At 48.7% G+C, this 23,360-nt stretch overlaps 2 protein-coding genes across 5 annotated transcripts in view; one reads left to right on the plus strand and one right to left on the minus strand.

The window, feature by feature from the left end:
• Window positions 1-23,360, minus strand: part of CENATAC (centrosomal AT-AC splicing factor) — a 365,184-nt gene that overhangs the window by 263,087 nt on the left and 78,737 nt on the right. The gene's annotated exons all lie outside the window — the stretch shown is intronic.
• The window catches only part of KMT2A (lysine methyltransferase 2A), a 39,727-nt gene that overhangs the window by 9,064 nt on the left and 7,303 nt on the right, over window positions 1-23,360 (plus strand). The window contains exons 3-27 of one of the 4 annotated variants that reach the window (XM_069876591.1): window positions 682-3,350; window positions 4,222-4,399; window positions 4,696-4,930; window positions 6,196-6,260; window positions 7,006-7,377; window positions 7,936-8,009; window positions 8,687-8,815; window positions 9,643-9,756; window positions 10,913-11,059; window positions 11,293-11,388; window positions 12,049-12,169; window positions 12,581-12,694; window positions 13,011-13,195; window positions 13,342-13,515; window positions 14,276-14,386; window positions 14,634-14,707; window positions 15,189-15,382; window positions 15,731-15,837; window positions 15,976-16,113; window positions 16,263-16,421; window positions 16,690-16,807; window positions 16,891-16,969; window positions 17,215-17,375; window positions 18,134-18,319; window positions 18,952-23,272. In XM_069876591.1, coding sequence (XP_069732692.1) covers window positions 682-3,350; window positions 4,222-4,399; window positions 4,696-4,930; window positions 6,196-6,260; window positions 7,006-7,377; window positions 7,936-8,009; window positions 8,687-8,815; window positions 9,643-9,756; window positions 10,913-11,059; window positions 11,293-11,388; window positions 12,049-12,169; window positions 12,581-12,694; window positions 13,011-13,195; window positions 13,342-13,515; window positions 14,276-14,386; window positions 14,634-14,707; window positions 15,189-15,382; window positions 15,731-15,837; window positions 15,976-16,113; window positions 16,263-16,421; window positions 16,690-16,807; window positions 16,891-16,969; window positions 17,215-17,375; window positions 18,134-18,319; window positions 18,952-23,272 — 10,321 coding nt within the window. Of the gene's footprint in view, window positions 1-681; window positions 3,351-4,221; window positions 4,400-4,695; window positions 4,931-6,195; window positions 6,261-7,005; window positions 7,378-7,935; window positions 8,010-8,686; window positions 8,816-9,642; window positions 9,757-10,912; window positions 11,060-11,292; window positions 11,389-12,048; window positions 12,170-12,580; window positions 12,695-13,010; window positions 13,196-13,341; window positions 13,516-14,275; window positions 14,387-14,633; window positions 14,708-15,188; window positions 15,383-15,730; window positions 15,838-15,975; window positions 16,114-16,262; window positions 16,422-16,689; window positions 16,808-16,890; window positions 16,970-17,214; window positions 17,376-18,130; window positions 18,320-18,951; window positions 23,273-23,360 lie in introns of all 4 variants that reach the window. The other 3 variants (XM_069876588.1, XM_069876590.1, XM_069876589.1) reach the window with 3 other exon arrangements.

The following is a 23,360-nucleotide window of genomic DNA, read 5'->3' on the forward strand; positions in this document are numbered from 1 at the left end:
AGTGCTTCGCTGAGAGGTGTTTTGAGCCAAGGACGAAGGCGCTGTTGGAGCAGTGGGACAGCCCAGCACTGGCACAGCTTGGGTTGGATGTGCCCTGAAATGCATTGGTGGGCTAAGAGATCAAGCTCTGCTCAGTGATTCCAAGTGCAACACCAGGTGCTGTGTTTCAAAACCAGGATCGGTTTATTTAGTGAATCATTTTGCACAGCCTCTCCCTGTGCCTTGTTCTTGCCTCACAGACCTGTCCCTTAGCAGAGCAGATGGATGAAACTAGAGAAGAGAGATTTTTTTCACTTTCAGATGACTGTGATCTACTTAAAGAAAAGAAAACCAGCAGAACATCTTTTAATGTGTCTGAAAGCTGGCATCAGCCTGTGAGAATTATTGTTCCCTCTCACCATTAGGTTGGTAGTGGGTTTATGCCGCTGCATCCAGAGGTGTCATGAAAAGGCAAGATTGTGTTTTAGACAGAATTCCAAAGTCCTGTTTTCTGGTTCTTTGCTGTGAAGGTGCTCTTTACAAACGTGGCTAAAACTGTTGTGTTTGATTAACTCAAATGTCTTGGCAACTCGTACGGGCAGTGTGACTTAAATCAAGTAAATACTTGCGTGACCTGGGGAATGCTGATGTGACACTCAGAGAAATCTAATGTGTGCTCTGCTTTCTTTGCTTCCATCTCAGTTAAATCCAGTCCAAGGAAACCTCGCGGGAGGCCTCGAAGCGGTTCTGACCGGAGTTCAGCTGTGCTGTCAGACTCTTCATCGGTTTGTTCCCCTTCAAGCAAGTCTGAATCCACATCTATGGAGAAAGTGAAGAAGAAGGAATCAAAGAGTGGGGAGAAAAGACGAGGAAGACCTCCGACGCTTACGAGCGTGAAGTTCAAACTGTCACAAGTAAAGGACTCGTCAGACATTCAGAAGGGCAGTAAGGAAGAAAAAGAGAGTCTGAAAAAAATCAAAAGGTCACCGTCTACTACATTTCAGCAAGCTACTAAAATCAAGAAACTAAGAACTAGTAAGCTGTCCCCACTGAAATCTAAATTTAAGCCTGGGGCGAAACTTCAGATTGGGAGGAAGAGCGTTCAGATCGTGCGCAGGAGAGGGAGGCCACCATCCTCTGAGCGCTTAAAAACTTCCTCAGCCTTAGTCATCCCCTCGCAGCTGGAGAAACCCCAGAGGATTCGCAAAGAAAAGGATGGCACGCCGCCTCTTACGAAGGAAGAAAAGACTGCTGTGAGACAGAGCCCACGCAGGATTAAGCCCGTTAGGATCATACCTTCCACCAAAAGGACAGATGCCACAATCGCTAAGCAGCTCTTGCAAAGGGCTAAAAAGGGGGCACAGAAAAAGATCGAGAAAGAAGCAGCCAAACTGCAGGGCAGGAAGGGGAGAACCCAGCTCAAAAATATCCGACAGTTCATCATGCCAGTTGTGAGTGCAATCTCTTCACGGATTATTAAAACACCCAAACGGTTCATCGAGGATGAGGACTATGATCCTCCTATTAAAATATCCAGACTGGAATCCACACCGAACAGCAGGTTCAGCGCTACGTCCTGTGGCTCCAGTGAGAAGTCCAGCGCTGCTTCTCAGCATTCATCTCAGATGTCTTCAGACTCCTCGCGGTCCAGCAGCCCCAGCGTGGATACATCTACGGACTCCCAGGCTTCCGAGGAGATGCAGGCGCTTTCTGAGGAGCGAAGCAATACTCCCGAAGTTCACACACCGCTTCCTGTTTCTCAGTCCCCTGAAAACGATAACGGCGACAGGAGAAACAGGAGATTTTCAATAACGGAAAGAAGTTTTGGCCAGAGGACTGCCAAGAAGCTGTCGTCCTTGCCCAGCGTACCGCAGCAGCAGTCCTCCTCCTCTCCTCCTCCTCCTCTGCTCACTCCCCCGCCACCGCTGCAGCCTGCTTCTAGCATCTCGGACCATACCCCTTGGCTGATGCCTCCCACCATACCATTAGCCTCCCCCTTTCTTCCTGCTTCCGCTGCGCCCATGCAAGAGAAACGGAAGTCGATTCTGCGCGAGCCAACGTTCAGGTGGACCTCCCTGAAGCATTCCAGGTCGGAACCCCAGTACTTCTCATCAGCAAAATATGCCAAAGAGGGTCTTATTCGCAAACCGATCTTCGATAACTTCAGACCCCCACCGCTGACACCAGAGGATGTTGGCTTTGCGTCTGGCTTCTCAACGCCTGGTGCGACAGCTCCGGCGCGTCTGTTCTCTCTCCAATCTGGAACGAGGTTCGACATGCACAAGAGGAGCTCTCTGCTGAGAGCACCCAGGTTCATGCCGAGCGAGGCCCACTCCAGGATCTTTGAATCTGTAACGCTGCCCTCATCGGTGGGTCGAACCGCCACAGGGACCTCTGCAACAGGTGTCTCCTCTCGGAAGCGGAAGAGGAGAGTGTTCAGCCCCATCCGATCGGAACCCAGATCTCCTTCGCACTCCATGAGGACGAGAAGCGGGAGACTTAGTACCTCTGACCTGTCAACTCTCACCCCACAGTCCTCTGTCTCTTCCTCATTAACTAGCATTTCTGTTAGTTCTCTCGCCACTAGTGCCTTAAATTCAACTTTTACTTTTCCTTCCCATTCCCTAACGCAGTCTGGGGAATCGGCAGAAAGGAGCCAGCGACCGAGGAAGCAGACGAGCACTCCAGCAGAGCCTTTCTCATCCAGCAGCCCTGCTCCTCTCTTCCCCTGGTTCACGTCAAGTCCCCAGACTGAGAGGGGCAGGAGCAAGGACAGGGCAGCCGAGGAACTCTCCAAAGATAAAGACGCCGACAAAAGCCTGGAGAAGGACAAGAGCAGAGAGAAAGACAGAGAGAGAGAAAAAGAGAACAAACGGGAGTCAAGGAAAGAGAAACGGAGAAAAGGGTCAGAAATTCAGAGTAGCTCTGCTTTGTTTCCTGTAGGTAAAATGCCCAAAGAAAAAGCTGTCAGTGAAGATGTTGCAGCATCATCGTCTGCCAAGAAAACTGCTGGGCGGAAGAAGTCAACAGCAATAGACCCTGCGGCAGATGCTTCCACTGCCGCTCTGGCAGATACAGCAGCCACCAAAACCAAAACCTCCAAGAAAGGCAGAGGAGGCTTGGACAAATCAGACCTGGACCTCAGCCCCACTGTGCCCTCTTTGGAGAAGGAAAAAGCCCTGCGTCTTTCTGCTCCTTCGTCAAGCACTGTTAAACATTCCGCTTCCTCCATCAGTTCGATGTTGGCGCAGGCGGACAAACTGCCCATGACCGACAAGAGGGTGGCCAGTCTTCTGAAAAAGGCCAAAGCCCAGCTGTACAAGATTGAGAAGAGCAAGTCCCTCAAACAAGCAGATCAGCCAAAAGCGCAGGTATGCTTTGTCCCCAAACTGTTTTTTGCCTGAGTGCATCTTACTTTGAACTTGCACTGGAAGTTGCAAGTAGCTCCCATCTTCTAAGCGGAAAGAATTAACTGTGCCGAGCTCAGCAGCTGTTGGCGCAGCAGATGGCAAACAACCCGAAAATGAGAAGCCCTGGGCAGAAGCTGAGGGGGAGAGGGAGCTGCTGTGCACTAGGCTCCGGGGGGAGTCACGTGTGGCGTTAGAGATCAGCACGGTGCTACACTCATTGCCTTTCTCCAAATAAATCTAAACAAAGTGATCACCAAGAGTAGGAGTGCTTGCTCTTAGGAGCACGATCCCAGCAGTATCCTCTCTCCTCCTCAGTGTTTCTTGTAGCTGGCTTCTAGAGATGATGTTGGGCTTTTTAACTTTACACAGTGATGATTTGTCGCTTACGAGCAGGAGTAAAATCCATTCGAATTTTGCATCAGACTAGGGGACTGCTTCCTCCCTTCCCTCTCCCTGTTCCTCCACCCCACACCTCCCCTTCCTGCTGCCAGTACACTCTCAGGGAACACTTCTGTTTTGTTTAAACTATCGCTTTCCTCAGCAGCGCTGATGTTGAGAATCCCTAGTGCAGAGGCCTTCTGTCTCAGAAATGAAGTGCACACTTGCCTGTGTTGGGCCTGCCTGTAGAAGTCCAAGCCCTGTTCTTTTTGAGTTTATCCTCCTGCATAACTGAGGTTGAGAGTCTGTATTTTTATCCCAATTCTTACAAAGTGGAAGCTAAGATATAATTTAACTCTTTTTAGGTGATTTAGAAGTTTGCAGTACATGTTCCCCAGCTTTGTTCTGGTACGTTGCTCAGGAATACTCTCTGTTCCCATGTTCTGAAATCCAGGGACAAGAGAGCGACTCGTCCGAAACGTCAGTCCGAGGCCCACGGATAAAACATGTTTGCAGGAGAGCAGCTGTCGCACTGGGCCGCAAGCGAGCGGTGTTTCCTGATGACATGCCCACTCTGAGTGCCTTACCATGGGAAGAACGGGAGAAGATACTGTCTTCCATGGGGAACGATGGTGAGTTCAGATGGTTGGGTTTCATCTGTGGAGCCACGCAAAGTCAGCGTTTGTTGGCTGCTTAAAACGAGGGCTTCGAGCGATTAACGAGGGAAAGTACGCTGAACAGCTCCAGGCTCTCGATTACAGTGCCACTAAGACAGGGTCAATGCTTTTGACCGCTGGTAGTTGTTATAAAAGTGTGTTCTGCTCTGCAGATAAGCTTACACTTAACAGAATAAAGTCCGTTAGCAAATCAGGTGCTCCTGAAACGTTCTTTGACATCGATGAATTCACATTAGGTGTTTTTTTGATAGATAAGTCATCGATAGCTGGCTCGGAAGAAGCTGAACCTCTTGCTCCACCTATCAAGCCAATAAAGCCGGTGACCAGGAACAAGGCGCAGCAAGAGCCACCAGTGAAGAAGGGTCGGCGCTCGAGGCGCTGTGGGCAGTGTTCGGGCTGTCAAGTGCCAGAGGACTGCGGCATCTGTACCAACTGTCTGGACAAACCCAAGTTTGGTGGGCGCAATATAAAGAAGCAGTGCTGCAAGTGAGTATCGGGGAGAGACGCTGTCTAATCCCTGTCCCGAGTGGGATCAGCTCGCCCAGGTTCTGGGATCGGGAGCAGCAGGTTAGCCCTGTGGCACAGGCTTTCAGTGAATGTGGCCTGGGTTGAGGCTGGATCACAGCAGGGCATTGTAACCAGTTTCAGAGTCAGGATCCCAGTCAAGTTGTACTTGTGAAGGAAGAGCTCTTTTCCTGAAGTTCACTGCTGGATTATTCTACTCACGCTGATGAAATGGCAGAGCATTTGGTGTGAGATCAGTGGCTTTCATCAGGGAGTGTGAGGTTCTGCAAGGCAAGCGCTGAATACATCAGTATTTACCTCTTGTTTTCCCAAATTGCGTTTGTAAAGAGCTTATGTTTTCAAAGCGATGTTTACCTGGTGTATATACACTTCATACCACAAAGACATCTTGATGTCATTAAGAAATACCACTCTTCCCTGATTTTCCTGTCATTTTCTATACATATCACTGAGACTGAACCTTTTGCGTTTTCAATTGCTGCATTAAATTGATTTTACCAGGCTCAATAATCTGTCTGAAAAGGCAGCAGCTGAAGTGGCACCAGTCAGGAGTGCTGTGGTGTGAAAGCTATTTATAAAGCGTAGCTGTGAGGTTGCTGTGTGCTGCTCAGCTGTGTGCAAACGCTGCAGACGATGGGCTGTATGTAGGCGCGGTTTTAGCTGTGCCCAAGCTGCGGGCTCAGTTTCAAAATCACAGGTCCTGCTACAGGAATAACAGCAGAAACAAACCAGCCCAACCAAGAGGAGATGACATACGCTAAACCTAAGAAAAATAGGAAATTAAGCTGAAGGCTCAAAAAAAGGCTTGGTCACCCAATCTGATCTCACCCCAAGTGCAACTGCTGTTGTCTGGAGTGGCCTCAGTTCAGGTTACATAAAAATCACAGTTGTGAGAGTTCAATGTGGTTCCTTAGAGCTCTTGGAAACGTTCCGATACTTTTCAAATCTAAGAACTGGAATTGGTCGGGGATTCACCAGTGAAGCACTGTTGTAACCCAAGCAGTTTTATTAACTTGAGGTTGCACTGAGTGTGGAAAATCAAAAGGAGAGTACAGAGGAAAGTTGAAGTTCCTTTTACAGATCTCTGAGGAAATGTGGAATTGCTCGAAAAAAGGGAGTGGGTGGATTGATAATGGGTTTTTTATTTTTCCTGTTGGATGTTTACATACTGTCTTCTTCATGCCTACATTTTTCTTCTGATTTCACAACATGCTCTTTCTTTGTAGAATGAGGAAATGTCAGAACCTTCAGTGGATGCCTTCGAAAGCCTACCTGCAGAAGCAAGCTAAAGGTAGGCTAAGAGGCTCGACTTGAGTGTGTAGCACAAGAGAGGAACTGTCACCTCTTCTATTCTGCTCCCAGCTGCCACAGTGGCTGCGCTGTGCTTACGGAAGGCTGGCCTGCAGCCAGATGTGAGCAGGGAGCCTGCCTGCTCCGCGGGTGTCTGGTGAAAGAGGCAGGAGAGAGTGCAGGCAGCGTCAGTGCTTCCTCGTGGCAGCTGTCTCAGCGCCGCACTTGTAGCGTTCTGTGCCTCGTGTAGGGAGCTGCTGGCTGCTCACTCCCTTCTGCCCTTCAGGTGAAGCGTTTCTCAGAGGGCTCCCTGCTCTTGGAGCTTCTTGGAGCCTCCTGGTCTGTGTCACAAGGCTTGAGCATGTCATACGTGCCTAGTGCTGGCCCTCCAGAGCTCTGCAGGTTCATGTGGCAGCACCCAGCAGCTGCTGTGACTCCCTGAGCCTCACCGTATGAAATCTACCTTCTCCTTACACTGTTAAGCTCCGAATCTCTTGACAGAAAGGTTTTGCGTACTGCTGTGTCAGAGCAGAGATCCAGGGTATTAGAGCACAGATTGCAACGTGAGCCAAGTGCCTCAATTTTACCAACAAATTGCTTTACTTTTTGAGTACTGATTTTTTCTTTTGTGCAACAAAATGACAGCTCTCTGACATCAAAGTGTTTGCTTCCTTTAGAAAAGCAGCAGATCATTAGAAGTCACACCATGTTATCTGTGTTGCTTTATTGATGCTTCTCTTTCCCAGCTGCAAAAAAGAAAGAGAAGAAATCGAAGACAAATGAAAAGAAGGAAAGCCATTCTGGGAAGAACCAGCTGGACTCTGGGCAGAAACAAACTCCTCCGACCGTCACACCGAGAGAAGACAACACGGTGAAGAAGAGCAGTGAACCTGCCCGTAAGCCCATTGAGGAAAAGCATGAGGATGGGAATTCCTCTGTTCTCGTGTCAGAGCCCAAACAGGTCCCTGCATCTGGTACCAGAAAGGCTGGCAAGCAGGCGTCCCAGCCAGCCCAGCTCCCTCCTGCTCAGCCACCGAGTTCAGGACCCTTGAAAAAAGAAGCACCGAAACCTCCCACTTCTGAGCCTAAGAAAAAGCAGGCTCCCCAGCCAGAAATAGGTAAATGGGGATGGTTATCCTCCATCTGAGTCACATTAAGTAACAATCCCACTAAAGCTGGTGGATTCTAAAGCTCATAAATGCTTTCTGATCTGGTAAAATTACAGCAGTTTTTCTTAGAACTCGATTCCTTCTTGTTGAACGATGTGTGTTGGGGCAGGCAGGAAAATAGCCATCCTTGCTGTGATTTGTCACCATGTGGCCTCAGCAGTCACGATGTGTATGTCCAGTACTGTTAGTTTGAGTGCCAAACAAGAAGAATGTGATGTTCTTACTGTGCAAACATAGTCCAGTGTTGGATGCAGCACGGAACAGCCTGAACAGTGACCCGTGAGGTGGTTTCAGGGCTGCTGTGGCTCTGGCTCCTTAGCAGAGCCAGCACCTGGTCACGCCTCCGAGGCTACTCCAGTCACAATCATGAGGCGTAGTCACAGGAGATGGTGGGGAAATTTGTGTCTAAAATTCCTTGCTTATGACCCAGCTGATTGATTTCCCTCTTCTCCTTTACAGGTGGCTCTTAGTTACTTGCAATACTCATGCTTTTCCCTCCCTTCCTAGGCACTGAACAAAGCAAACAGAAAAAAATCACTCCCCGTCCAGCTTTTCCTGTGAAACAGAAACCAAAAGAAAAGGTGAATACTGCTTTTTGTACACAGTAGATTTCAAGACCCTGAAACTTCTGTTTGTCTGGAGAGTAGAACTGCACTGCTTGACCTTGTCACAGGCGTTTCTGGTGCTTAGAAAAGTTAGTTTTTTTCCTAGGGGCAGCGTGTAGATAGGAGAGTTTCCTCCAGTTCGGTTCAGGTGTTAACTTGTTCTCAAAGATTTGGACATTGTGGGGTGGAGGGGAGCTTTTCCATAAAAAAATGGAACTATCTTCATCTTAAACAGCTCTATTATGGAAAAAAAAAAACCCAAAACCTAACAACAACACAGCAAAACCCAACCAAACCAAAAAAATCCCTAACAAAACAAGAATTGTCACATTTAAATCAGAGAGAGAGGCGCATAGGGGCTGATTACACCTGAGCTGCCCCAGTGCAGCGAAATGAAAACCAGCATTCAGACAAGAGAGAACAGCATGGTGTTAGAGGCAAGCGCAGCAAATTGAATTAGAAACGTGATTGTGTGGGGAATGCTCTTAAAAAATGGTTTGCAGAGTGGTTACTTCCTTGCAGCTCTTACCTACTTGTTGATTCTGTGGTGGTTTGGGGGGCTTGTCTGTGAATTATGTGCAGAGTTTAATGTGATCAATGGGTAAGCGTTAACGTTCAGGGCTGGGATTAATGCAGGCTCTTTACTTGCCTAGGAAAAGCCCCCTCCTCTAAGCAAGCCTGAGAGCAGCACACTGAACTTGCTCAGCAGCCTGACTAACGGAAGCAGTTCCAAGCAAAAGCCACCCACAGATGGAGTCCACAGAATCCGAGTGGATTTCAAGGTAGAGGACAAAATGTTTTAAGTATTTGAATGTTTCCTGGCTCTAAACACTGGAAGTAGAGTCCCTCGTGCGCTGGTGGTGACCTCTGAGCTTGTGTCTCTGGTGCCGTTCAGAGAGAACCGCAAACAGGAGCCTTCCTGACAAGTTGGTTGATTTGTGGAAGTTTGTCATGCCTTGTTTTTCCCATAATTAGAGTGCTGGATGAAGAGAGACTTAAAGCTTTAAAACCTTAAGTGTCAATGTGTGAGGATGGGCAAGGATTTGAGATTTATGAAGAATTATTCCATTAAGATGGAACTATAAAAGCTTTCCACAGCCTGAGCCAACGAGATTTGGGGAGAATGTTAGTAACCTGTAACTCACAACATTTTGGGTACATCTGGGGTTTTAAACTGATAAATCTTGTACTTTTTTTGAACAACAGTGTTGAAATAATAAAAATTAATATTTTCCTAAGAATTTTTCAGTCCCTCTATAAGTGTTGATACCGGAGATGATAGTGACATCTCACAAGTGTTTTATACAAGCTTGAATAAAGTACAATTCTTCTGAAATTTCACTTTTAGTAATAATTGTGCAGTGATGAAGAACTCTGTCATGTTCCCGAGGCTGCCTTTCCGTAGCAGGAAGGCGAGGGTGTCGCTGAGCACGGAAGGGTGCTGAGCTGTGACCGTGCCGATAGTTGCTGTAAAGTAGATCGAGGCAGAAGCTGAAATAATTTCAGTTTGAGAGCGCTTAATCGCAGGACGTATAAAGCAGTGTGAGCCGTTTGTACTGATGTTGTGTTGCCTTGTTCCACATGGTGATGTGTCCTTTTGTCCTTGCAGGAGGACTGTGAAGTGGAGAATGTTTGGGAGATGGGTGGGTTAGGCATCGTCACCTCGGTACCTATTACCCCCAGGGTGGTGTGTTTTCTCTGTGCCAGCAGCGGACACGTGGAGGTAAAGCATTGCGTTCTGCTGTCGATGACTTGGTTACAGCACCGTGTCGTTACGAACGTAAACAGATATCATGACCTTAATCCGGAAGAAATGAGAATAAGACCCTTAAATCTGTCCTTGCTAAAGTTTGTCCCAAGATGCTGAAATACAAGGTGTTTAAAAGCAGTTTGGACCTTTTTGCACTGCTCACTGAGGCGAACTGTGTTAGACAAAGAGTAGTATATTTGAGAGCACCCACGTTTCTTAAGGTGGAAGCCCCTGCCTGGTGTAAAGCAGGGGCTTGGCTTTCTTTTAACGGGATGTAGGAAGGGCTGCCCAGTAATGTCAGAGGCTGTGGGCAGCGCTGACTGTCCCCGGGGGGGTGTGCCTGTGTCTGCCGAGAGCCTCAAACCATTCCTGAACTGTGACAGGAGAGATTCCTGCATAAAGGGCTCTTTCAGCTGCATTAAATCCATACCTTCCTAATACCTTCAGAGCAGCCGTTCTGGGAAGGGGATGCAGGAGCTCTGGGAAGGGGATGCTGGTGCTCTGGGAAGGCTCACTGAGTGAACACCACCTGGGGAGAAGGGGGTTGTGTGCTGCATGTGGACATCAAGTGCAGACCTCCAAGGTCCAGCATGGAACCACCCCCTCCTCAGCCAGGCTGTTCCAGGGGACAAACAATTCCCGTGTCCCCTGTCAGCCTGCGGTGTTCGCGCCCTGAGGAGGATTCTTTCTCCAATAGGACCAGCCTGGCAGGGAAGAGATAGAGATTAGAAGAACTTTCACACGGGCCACCCAAACTGCGTGGAGAGTGGAATGTCTCTCTTGGTTCCACGCATCCCTTCCTTCTGCACTAAGCACTGTTTTGGATGCGGTTGGCTTGTGTTAGAGGGAGGGAGGGAGACCCTGAAGAGCCCTGTAGGCCTTTGCCTGTACTCAGAAGACTTAGATAACGGGTTCCAGCCTCCCCTTTCCTGCTGAATGCCTTGTCTGGGTGGACAAGCATGAAATACGCACAGTTCCCCTCCTAAAATATGCCAGTAGGTACCCTTGTCCCATCAGTTATAAAGGTCAGTTGTAAAGCAGAATTCAGAGTCGTCAGGAGCGTGAGGGGTCTTGTTTGGGACTTGAGAGCGGCTTCTGACTTGCTAAAACCTCCCTCTCCCCCCTGCAGTTTGTGTATTGTCAGGTCTGTTGTGAGCCTTTCCACAAGTTCTGCTTGGAGGAGAGCGAGCGGCCCCTGGAGGACCAGCTGGAAAACTGGTGCTGCCGCCGCTGCAAGTTCTGCCACGTCTGTGGGAGACAGCACCAGGCCACCAAGGTACCTCCAAACTGCTGGGCACGTCCCACGCTGCTCCCAGAGCACCTCTCGCTCCGGAGCTCTGCTGGGGAGCAGGGAATCACGGGGTCTCTGTGCGCTGTGGGACTCCCCCTCAAGTCGCTTCGTTGCAGCTTCTTCCTTTGCCCTAAATGGGGGATCCAACTTAAAAGGAAAATGTGCAGGATCTTGCATCCCGGTCTCTGTTCCAGTGATTTTTCCCCTTGTTCTTGCAGCAGTTGCTGGAGTGTAACAAGTGCCGAAACAGCTATCACCCCGAGTGCCTGGGCCCCAACTACCCAACAAAGCCCACAAAGAAAAAGAAAGTTTGGGTGAGGTGCTTTGATTTCTCTTTCGGGTGGTTCACTCATGGGCTGATGGCAGCCCTGGGGGCCAGAGCTCTGCAGGGCACTGGTGCTCATGCCGCTTCTTCACCTTTTAAGGCCAAGTGCTTGTTGGTTGGGAGGTAAATAATGAGGTGAGGTGGTGATAAGGTGCTGAACAAGCAGGATTTTAAAAGAATGGCATCTTTTCTTAGTTGTAACAATTCTTCCAATCACAGTCCCAGAACGTGGAGGCAGCTCTTTAGGATGAAGCATTTAATTCATTAACAAACTTACCACTTGGAGTGGAGAGGCAGTTTGTATTTATGCAAATACAAAATTTGTGTCTCACAAGCTTTTGTTCCCAATGTGAAAGCTTTGCCTGTGGTGTATTTGATACTCGTGGGTTTGGGGTATTTTCTACTACAATATCCTCAGAGCTGCAATACTGCAAATAGAGAGGACAGAGCAACCACACTGTGATTTATTTCCGTCTTTGCGGTTGTATCATCACCATCCTACCATAAAGGGAATAAAAGTTGGGGCATTTGAAACTCCTTATTCTGCGCTCATTAATTAATAAAGATTATGAATTGTATCGTTGGGACTGAAGAACAGAGAGCGCTGGCCCAAAGCAATTAACTCTTGCCAAACCCTTTTGTTTTCCAGATATGCACCAAATGTGTTCGCTGCAAGAGCTGTGGATCGACAACGCCGGGCAAAGGGTGGGATGCACAGTGGTCTCATGACTTCTCTCTCTGTCACGACTGTGCCAAACTCTTTGCGAAAGGTAGATAAAGTCGAGATTCTTCCCAGTGGGACCCCCTCCGGGTTTGAATTGGGCAGCGTCAGTGTAGAGTGGGTAGAGGGTCTGCGGGGCAAGTGAGCTTGTCGCTGTACGGAGAGGAGTGCAGGCTCAAGGGCAAAAAATCTTGACTATTCCACCAAATCTCTTGCCTGCAGCTCATCTTTGTCTTCTCATTTTGCTCGGTAAAGCTAATGGCATGTAATGTTTTTGTTTGGAGTAGTCAGTGCTTTGCCAGTCAGGTTGTTTCTGTGGCCATTGCTGTGAAAGCAGACGTGGCTCTACTGGCAGCTTGCCGGTGGGAGGTTTCACAGAGCTGCTTTCTAAGCACGCTACGAAGCAGCCACCCAGCCTTTAAGGTGTGAACTTGTGATATAAATCGCCTCTCGTTTGCAGGAAATTTTTGTCCTCTCTGTGACAAATGCTATGATGACGACGACTACGAGAGCAAGATGATGCAGTGTGGAAAATGCGACCGCTGGGTCCACTCCAAATGTGAAAACCTTTCTGGTAAGGCAAATCCTTATCTCCTCAGCACTGAAGAACACAGGGCAGCAAGGAGGCCAAAACAGTCTAGTTTTGGACCTTTCTACTAGAGTGTTATGTTAGCACCCTCGCTGAAAAATACCTATAGAATGGGTGTCCGTGACATCCTGAGAGCTTAGAACCTACCTCACATGCAGAACTGCTCTGTTCATTGCGCAGGATGCTTTTGTTACATTAAAAGTGTTTCAGTTAGACAGTGGGTGCAGAGTAGGGGATTTTCCCTCTGCCTGTCCTTCAGTAAAGTAGCTCACATGGTTATTTTATCCCTTTTTGTCTCCAGATGAAATGTATGAGATACTCTCTAACCTGCCTGAGAGCGTAGCATACACCTGCATTAACTGCACCGAGCAGCATCCTGCAGAGTGGCGTCTGGCACTGGAAAAGGAGCTGCAGGTTTCCTTAAAGCAGGTTTTAACAGCCCTGTTGAATTCCAGAACTACGAGCCACTTGCTGCGGTATCGGCAGGTAAGCTGGAGCCTCACATCCTGTTAACATCCTTCTTTCCTGTTAGCAAGAATCTCTTTGCACATAAATGTACAAGGGAGTGTGTCACGAGTAGCAGCAACACTTCAATAGCCAATGTCCCTCTGTCTGGTTACTGATGTTAACAGGCAGCAAAACCACCTGATTTAAATCCTGAGACGGAAGAGAGCATCCCATCGAGAAGCTCTCCTGAAGGTCCCGATCCGCCTGTGCTAACAGAAGTCAGTAAACAGGAGGAGCAGCAGCCTCTGGATCTGGAAGGAGTGAAAAGAAAAATGGATCAAGGAGGTTACGTTTCTGTGGTACGTCAGAGTGTTCCACTCCAGTAATAGATCCCAGGAGTTGCTTTATGACCTGGGTATTTATAACCGAGCACACAAAGCTTTTTCTTTATGAACAAGGAAACAGGTTAGTGAGCTGCTAAAAATAATTCTGGCCGGTGCTGGCGTTAGTGTTGGCCCAAAGACAGGTAACCTACACTGTTGTGTGGGGCTTGAACCAGCAGTGGTGCTAGGTTAAAGTGCTTTTGCTCGGATGTTTATGTTCATGGAAACAGGATAGGCCATCCTCCATGTGCAAATTCCAGCTGCCAGCCTAGCTAAATAACCCAATGGTTGGCAGTTACCTGGGAGCCCATAATTCATGTGTGGAGGCCTGAGATCTTTAGGGCATTTATACCAAAATATACAGAGTCAGTTTTATGTGTAGGAAGCATCTCTTTCCTCTTCCCTATAGCAAATGTAATCTTGAGGATGAATGCATTCTGCAAAGTCACTGCTGGATCCCTGAGAGGCAGCTAGCTTGGCCACATTCAAAAGTGGTCAGCACTCAACTCCAGAGGGACAGAAGAAGGGAGCAGACGTGGGTTGGTTTGTGTGGCAATTCTACCAGCCAGTCTGCAGGCGTACAGGGCTGCTCGCTTCTTCACAGCCAAGTTCTTTCTGCTTTGGTCAGTGCTCCAGTTCAGTCATCTGGGGGCTCACCTGATGCCTTAAATGAGTGGCTGGTGTAGCTGTACAAGAGGTAGTCCTGTTAATGTGCCATTTTGTGGCTTTCTTGTAGCTGGATTTCAGTGATGACATCGTGAAGATAATTCAAGCAGCCATCAATTCTGATGGAGGGCAGCCGGAGGTGAAGAAAGCCAATAGCATGGTCAAGTCCTTCTTTATTCGGGTGAGCCGGGCAACGGTTATTTTGCAATCTGCTTGGTATTGTTCCACTGCTTGCTGCTGCTGGATTCCAAAGGGTTCATTGTTCTTACCATCACTTGGGTATTTCCAGGAATAAAATAATACAGCGTCAGAGTTGTTGATGTTAACAAAGTCTTCCTGGCTGTGCATTTACAGTAGATCTTGGCTGAATTTCTTTGAACCTAGGGTATGTTGTGTAACATTTCTAATAGAGTGTTGTTTTCCTTCAGCAAATGGAGCGTGTTTTTCCATGGTTCAGTGTAAAAAAGTCCAGATTTTGGGAGCCAAATAAAGTAACCAGCAAGTAAGTAATTGTTCTGTGTCCAACTGCGACACCCTGCAGTTTGCCAGCTGTCCAAGCAAAAAGTATCAAGAGAGCCTGTTTGGGAGATGGGGTTTTCAGTTTCCCTTTTTTTCCTTTCTTTTAAGAAGTTAAACAGGAATCCCATTCCCAGGTTGTGTGGACAGTTCCTTGTTCTAACGCAGAGCAATCAAAAACATTATTTAGACCTGGGTACAAATGTGTGCTGGTTTGTCAGCTCCACCTCCTCCTTGCCCCCACTTCAGTGTCACCCTCCCTCATCCTTGCCTTCAAAAGAAACAGGCAGCCACATCACCAGCCTTAAAGTAGAAGTGACCAGTGTAGCCTTTGTTAAGAGCGTGGGTGGATTGTAATTAATTACAAGAGTCATTACTGTGTGTTGAGTGTCAGCTGCGCTGGGGGACGGGGCGCAGGACCCCCTGGCGTGGCCAGGTCTGACAGCTGGCTCCTTGTTGCATTTCAGCAGTGGTATGTTGCCGAATGCCGTGCTGCCCCCTTCGCTTGACCATAATTATGCTCAGTGGCAGGAGCGTGAAGAGAACAACCGCACTGAACAGCCCCCTCTGATGAAGAAAATCATTCCAGCTCCAAAACCCAAAGGGCCTGGAGAGCCGGATTCACCGACTCCTCTGCATCCTCCTACACCGCCTATCTCGAGTAAGGAAATGTGGCAGCACTGTTGGTCCTGAACCCAGAGCACTTCATTCTGAACCTCCTAGCAGTACAGAGAGGGTGTTGTTAGCTCTGTATGCAACTGAAGAATTTGGGAGACCTCTGTGACCTGAAATCATTCAGAGGCTGAACATGATGTTTGCCTTTGCACCTCTTCTCCCAGAGCAAGGGCTGTGCAGAGCCTGTTGTGCGTTTTCTCTTGCTCTGCAAGCTGGGTATTGAAAACTCCACCTGCTGTTTGCTGCCTCTGTTCACTTACTAGGACTCTTCCCAGGTGAATTTTTGCCTCCCTGACTTTCAAGAATAAACAGTGTTTTCTCTTTTAACTGTCAGGCTCTGACAGAAGCAGAGAGGACAGTCCTGAACTTAACCCACCTCCGGATGTCGAAGACAACAGGCAGTGTGCGTTGTGCCTGAAGTACGGTGATGACAGCGCTAACGTGAGTATCCAGCCCATCGCGATAGGCACTGCGACTGAAGCAATGTGATTGCTTTGATACTGTGGGCGGGTTGGATGTGCTTTGTCCATCATTGTCTCCTGGAACATTTGGAAAAGAACCTTTCCTTCCATTCTTTAGGATGCGGGGCGTCTTCTCTACATTGGCCAAAACGAATGGACGCATGTGAACTGTGCTTTGTGGTCAGCGGAAGTGTTTGAAGATGACGATGGTTCCCTGAAAAACGTGCACATGGCTGTGATCCGGGGCAAGCAGCTGGTGAGTATGAGTGAAGGGAACACCGGTTTACACACAACCAGGACTCCTGTCTGTGCTGAGAAAAACAGCCGACAGCTGGGATGGTAGCCTGGTTTTAGAAGGGGTTAATTTTTAACTTGGTGGTTTTTTATTTGTTTTATTCGCTGTAGCGATGTGAGTTCTGCCAGAAGTCGGGTGCCACGGTGGGCTGCTGCCTCACTTCCTGCACCAGTAACTATCACTTCATGTGCTCGCGAGCCAAGAACTGCGTCTTCCTGGACGATAAGAAAGTTTACTGCCAGAGGCATCGTGACTTAATCAAAGGAGAGGTGAGGTTCTTTTGCACCCTGCCTTGTCTGAAGGCAGGATTCACCTATCACCATGAGTGCTTTGTAGAAGCTGTTATTCAACTCCCTTATTAAGGAGGAAGTTACAAAGTCATCGGTGATGAAGCTGGCATGAGGAACTTCAGCAAGTGATACTCTGGCAGTTTAAAAACCAAAAGACCAAATGGAGGATTGAGTGAGGCAGACTGTGTGGCGTATACATGGTGGTTCCTTTAAAATTAACGAGCAGTTTTGTGGATTCCTCTTCCAGGTGGTTCCTGAGAATGGGTTTGAAGTTCTGAGGAGAGTTTTTGTGGACTTTGAAGGGATCAGTTTGAGAAGAAAATTCCTCAGTGGCCTGGAACCAGAGAACATCCACATGATGATCGGTAAGGCCTCATCTCTGGACAATTGGTCCACCTTTGTGCTGGGATTTGCTTCACAGAACTCATCTGTCCCCCTTTCTGTTCAGGTTCCATGACCATAGACTGCTTAGGAATTCTGAACGACCTCTCTGACTGTGAAGATAAGTTGTTTCCCATCGGCTATCAGTGAGTATAAACTGTCCCATGATTAAATGTGTTTTTTCAGTGCTAGATGCCCTACCAGCACTGAAGTAACCTATGTAAAAACTGGCCATAGCTTTCCTACACTGTTTGAGAATCTTGTGATGAAGCCAGATGTGCAGAGTGTTTGCCAGGCAGCCTTTGTCCCATGTAATTTTGAGAAACAGAAAATCTTAAATAGGAATGCTGAGGTGTACTTGAGTAAATTGTTTTCTGTTTGAATGTTCCAGGTGCTCCAGGGTGTACTGGAGCACTACGGATGCCAGGAAGCGCTGCGTCTATACCTGCAAGATCATGGAGTGCCGGCCTCCAGTCATAGAACCTGACATCAACAGCACTGTAGAACACGATGATAACAGAACCATTGCCCACAGCCCAGTTCCCCTTACAGGTAATCCTGTAAGAATTTGCTAAAAGTACATTCTCTGCATGGTTTTGCCATGGTGCATCTTTACCAGGATGCCAGGAAGTGGCCAGGACCTATGTCTTGATCCAAATGGGGCTAGAAACCACTTCAGGCTTCCAAATTATGTTACAGTGACTTAAGACTTCAAAGTAAAAATAAAGCACTAAGCTCCTGAGGGTGCTGGTAACTCTGAAAGCTGGAGCCAAATGAGAACTGCTGTAGGAATCCTTCCTGCTCTGCAGATCTGAACTTTTCCAAGTGATGCGAAACTTCAGATTGTACTTCAGATGTCGGCACTGGTATGGAATGTAAACACCATGCTGGATAGCAGTACTGGGCTGCATCTGTATTCCCTGATTGTTTTCTCTGTATTCATTGGTGAGTTAAAGAAACAAAATCAAGTCTCAGCCTGATCCTTTTCAGTCCCTGGAAGGCAAGGCTGTGCAAGATGTTAACACATTTAGAACAATTGTCATTGCCAATGTAGAAACCGAAGCTTGATACAACTGCAGTGGCATTTTACGTAGAAGCTGAGGGTTATTGGGTTGCTGCAGGTGTTTGGAAATACTCTTAGGAGAATTCAGGCGTTACCTGATAGCAAGGAAGATCTTTGACTTTATGTTCATTTAACAAGTACCCTGATTTGCCCAGTAAAACCTGATGGCAATAGATACTTTATCAAATCATAACATTTAGGATTGAAAGTTGGCTTATGCTGCTGTTTCTTTTTTACGCAACAGCAGAAACTCTCCCTAAAGACAGTCGAAGTACACCTGAAATAGTAAACCCACCATCGCCGGATCGTCCCTTGCACTCTCAGACCTCTAGTTCCTGTTACTATCCCATGATCTCCAAGGGTCCCAGGATCAGAACGCCGAGTTACCCATCCGCACAGAGGTCTCCTGGCTCCAGGCCGTTACCTTCTGCAGGTACCACAAGTGCTGTTGACTCTGATTTTTTGTATTTGGGGAGTGTTTTTGTTTTGATTGCTTTGGAAATACCTTTGGTTTGGTTCGTGTCTTTTTTTGTTTCATTCAGAATGTGGCGTTCAGTTTCTTTTTGTAAAGAAAATTGTGACATGGCATTGGGTTTGAGGGATGGAGAGTTTTGAAAATATGCAGTAGGGGTGGCCTGTCAGGAAACAAACTTCCCTGGGAAGAAGATAACAGTGTTTGGGCATTGTAGTAGCAGCAACACAGAGGAGCTGTAACATAAGTAAGGGACTTTATGTCAGTCAGTGTTTTTGCAAAAAGAATCAGAAATCCAGTGTTGCAATTCAGCCCCTATTTCTGTGTGAATAAGTCATGTTTTGTTTCAAACCAATGTTGAATGTTCACTTCTGCAATTGAGGTGCGGAACCCTGAGATACAGACTCCATGTGGTGAGTGCTCATGGACGGTATCAGATTTTTGATACAGATCTCAAATATCACCATTGACACTGTTTGGCTGAAAGGCTTTTATGGCTGTAAATTTGGCTGAACAGATTTTATGGCTGTTAATTTCTTGTGTTTCATGTGGGAGCGTTCAGATCACCTGAGTGTCTTGCCTTGTTTTCTCAGGAAGTCCCACCCCAGTGACCCATGAAATCGTGACAGTAGGAGACCCTTTGCTGTCCTCTGGACTGAAGAGCATTGGTTCGAGGAGACACAGCACCTCCTCTTTGTCGCAGCAGCAATCAAAACTCCGCATGACTTCCCCTACGCGGGCTGGGAACACTTATTCCAGGCACAGTGCATCTTCAGCTTCCAACGTGGGCTCCTCTTCAGAACACGAGCCAAGCGTCAAAAGCACCGACCGCTTCGTGGGGTCGGTGAACACAGGTACTCCAAGCACTCCAGTTCAAAGCTGCTCTGCCAGTTCAGGCTCCCAGAAAACAGTGGCTCCAAGTGGAAGCAAAACTTACCAGCTGGATGCATCTCAGTCTACGGAAGGAAAACTTCCTAGCAGCTCAGATTCAATAGCCAAAGGTGCGCCTTCTAAGGGAGAGAAGATGAAAGCTCTGACCTCAAAGGATGCGGATTACTCAGCTCATAGCTTTGCTTCTGGAGGCAACTCCAAAATGTCCACTCAGCTGACCAGTCCATCAGGTGCCGAAATGAATGTTAAAATAGGAACCTTTCAAGAAAGTTCAGGATCATTTTCCTCCAAAGACACAGTGTCCTTTCCACCCTTGCATCAGAGAGGCCCGAGGAAAGACAGAGAACAGCACGTGGAACCTGTCCAGCCAGAGAAAACAACTTCGGTTGATGAGGTAGATGCAAAGACCTTGAAGTCTGCTGGAGCAAATAGCAGATCTCCTGCAGCGAGCGAGCAGGGAGTTTCTGCCCCTCGAGAGAGGCGTCAGAAGGGGAAAAAGTTAATGAAAGAGAGTTTCAAAGAGAAACATTCCCTGAAATCCCTTACAGAGTCCAGCCAAGGAGTAGTCAGTGATGAAGGAAATCTGAAACCAGAATTCGGTAATCAGGGTTTGGGAACTGAACAAATCAGCCAGAGGTTGTGTAATAATATTCCTGCTGAAAAAGCTGGCGAGAAGTCTCCACCTTCACAAGGATCATCTAAAGGTTCCACAGCGCAGACTGAGGCGGCCTCTGCCTCCAAGGAGTCGCAGGCACCTAGGAAACGCACTGTTAAAGTCACCCTGACTCCTCTGAAGATGGAAAGTGAAAACCAGTCTAAGAATGCACAGCAGGAAAGCGATGGTGAACCTCAGTCTGCAGGGACGGAACTGCCTGCTTTGGCAGAGCCCTCCTCAACTTCGGAGAGCCCAGAAGATAACTCTGTAGTTCAGGGAAGTCCAACCGAAGCACCAGCACAGGAATCTCAAAATAACACGTATGAAAATTTGCCCATTCAAGACAATAATTTGATGCTTCAGGATGGAACGAAAGCTCAAGAAGAAGGCGGCTCGTACAAGCGGAGGTATCCACGGAGAAGTGCTCGGGCCAGATCCAATATGTTCTTTGGATTGACTCCTCTGTATGGCGTGAGGTCTTACGGAGAGGAGGACATTCCCTTCTACAGTAATTCAACTGGGAAGAAGCGGGGAAAGCGATCTGCGGAAGGACAGGTGGATGGCGCGGATGACTTGAGCACATCAGATGAAGATGATTTATACTACTATAACTTCACTAGAACAGTGGTTTCCTCGAACCCCGAGGAGAGGCTGGCATCTCATAACTTATTCAGGGAGGAGGAGCAGTGCGATCTTCCAAAAATCTCTCAGCTAGATGGTGTGGATGATGGAACCGAAAGTGATACGAGCGTGACGGCAACAACGAGGAAAGTTAGTCAAGTGACGAAAAGGAGTGGTAAGGAAAACGGGACAGAGAACTTAAAGCTCGACAGAGCTGAAGAAGCTGGAGAGAAAGTACAAGTCACCAAGAGCTCCACCGTCCACAAAGCTGACCCGAAGATTGATAACTGCCATCCGGTGAGCAGAGTGAAAGCACAGGGCCAGGATTCGCTGGAAGCTCAGCTGAGCTCCTTGGAAACGGGCCGCAGGGCTCACGCAAGCACCCCTTCGGACAAGAATTTACTGGACACTTTCAACACGGAACTTCTGAAATCCGACTCTGACAACAACAACAGCGATGACTGTGGGAACATCCTCCCTTCCGACATCATGGACTTTGTGCTAAAGAACACGCCTTCTATGCAGGCGTTGGGAGAGAGTCCAGAGTCTTCCTCATCTGAACTTCTGACACTCGGAGAAGGTTTAGGCCTCGACAGCAACCGTGGCAAGGACATGGGTTTGTTTGAGGTGTTCTCCCAACAGCTGCCGACAGCTGAGCCAGTGGATAGCAGTGTCTCTTCCTCCATATCAGCAGAGGAACAGTTTGAGTTGCCACTGGAGCTTCCTTCCGATCTCTCGGTTCTGACCACTCGCAGCCCTACGGTGCCCAGCCAGAACCACAACAGGCTCGCCGTCATCTCTGAGTCTTCGCTCTCCTCCTCAGGAGAGAGGTCAATGCTTGCCTTGCCTTCCACAGAGTCTGGGGAAAAGAGAGTGACAGTCACAGAAAAATCCGCCTCAGGGGAGAGTGATACGGCTCTCCTGAGCCCTGGAGTCGACCCGAGCCCTGAAGGACACATGACTCCCGATCACTTCATCCAGGGTCACATGGATGCTGAGCACATAGCCAGCCCGCCCTGCGGCTCCGTCGAGCAAGGCCACGGCAGCAACCAGGATTTAACGAGGAACAGTGGGACTCCGGGTATCCAGGTGCCGGTATCGCCCACCGTGCCCCTCCAGAGCCAGAAGTACGTGCCAAACTCCACAGACAGTCCCGGCCCTTCACAAATCTCCAACGCCGCGGTGCAGACAACGCCGCCTCACCTCAAGCCAGCTGCGGAAAAACTTCTGGTGGTCAATCAGAACATGCAGCCGCTCTATGTCCTCCAAACTCTTCCCAATGGCGTGACTCAAAAGATACAGTTAACGCCTTCCGTTAGCTCTGCACAGAGCGTGATGGAGACCAACCCTTCCGTGCTGGGGCCCATGGGGAGCGGGCTTACGCTGACCACAGGATTAAACCCGAGCTTGCCCTCGTCTCAGTCATTATTCCCTCCCACGAGCAAGGGACTGCTGCCCATGTCCCATCACCAGCATATACATCCCTTCTCCACAGCCACGCAGACCAGCTTCCCTCCAAACATCAGCAGTCCATCGCCAGGACTTCTCATTGGCGTGCAGCCACCCCCTGACCCTCAGCTCCTGGTGTCTGAAGCGAGCCAGCGGACAGACCTCGGTACCACCACTTCCACGCCCACCACTGCCCTGGGAAAGAAACGACCCATTTCTCGGCTGCAGTCGCGGAAGAATAAGAAACTAGCTCCCTCTGGAACACCTCCTGCTATTGCTCCTCCTGATATGGTCTCCAACATGACCTTAATTAATTTTGCTCCCTCCCAAATCTCCAACCACCCGCTGGATTTGGGAACCCTTGCGAATTCAACGTCCCATAGAACCGTGCCCAATATTATCAAGAGGTCTAAGTCTGGGGTCATGTACTTTGAGCAAACATCTTTGCTCCCTCAAGGAGGGACCACTACAGCCGTGGGCACGTCTCCTAGCGTGATAGGACCAGAGGCCAGTCACCTCCCGGCAGGGCCTGTATCAGGCCTGGCTTCGAGTTCCTCAGTGCTCAACGTCGTATCCATGCCGGCCACGGCAGCTCCTACCACAGGTGGGTCTGTTCCTGGTCACGTTTTGGGGCAAAGCTCGGTAACGTTAACTAGCCCTGGACTATTAGGGGACCTCGGTTCGATAAGCAATCTCCTGATCAAAGCCAGCCAGCAAAGCCTGGGTCTTCAGGAGCAGCACATGTCTTTGCCGCCAAGCTCTGGGATGTTTTCGCAACTGGGAGCGTCCCAGACTCCGTCTACAGCAGCAATGACAGCCGCATCGAGCATATGTGTTCTGCCTTCAGCGCAGACGATGGGCATGACGGTTGCTCCATCATCTACTGACCCCGAGGGCTCCTACCAGCTTCAGCACATGACACAACTCCTAGCCAGCAAAACCAGGGTGTCTTCTTCCCAGCTGGACCTCGGCACGGCTTCAGCAACAACGCAGTTGTCGAGCTTTCCGCAGCTGGTCGATGTTCCTAACAATACTGGACTCGAACAAAACAAGGCGTCCTCGTCGGTGATGCACGCCAGTTCGGCATCTCCCGGAGGGTCCCCATCATCCGGTCAGCACTCTGCCAGCAGCTCCGGGCCGGGCCCCACGAAAATGAAGCCGAAAATCAAACGCATACAGCCGTTATTAGACAAAGGGAACGGAAAGAAGCACAAAAATTCTCATGCGTGGCCCAGTTCCTCTGAAGCGCCCGTTCCCGACAGAGGGGCTGTTGCTGCATCCCCCGTCTTGGCTGCAGGGTAAGAGGATTGTTTGATTTTGCTCATCCCTGAGAGTTTGTAATGATGTAAGAAAGAATCTCGCACCAGTTTGACAGCAAACTTTCCT

This window comes from Phaenicophaeus curvirostris, chromosome 25 (genome assembly GCF_032191515.1).
Source record: "Phaenicophaeus curvirostris isolate KB17595 chromosome 25, BPBGC_Pcur_1.0, whole genome shotgun sequence".
Taxonomy (NCBI): domain Eukaryota; kingdom Metazoa; phylum Chordata; class Aves; order Cuculiformes; family Cuculidae; genus Phaenicophaeus; species Phaenicophaeus curvirostris.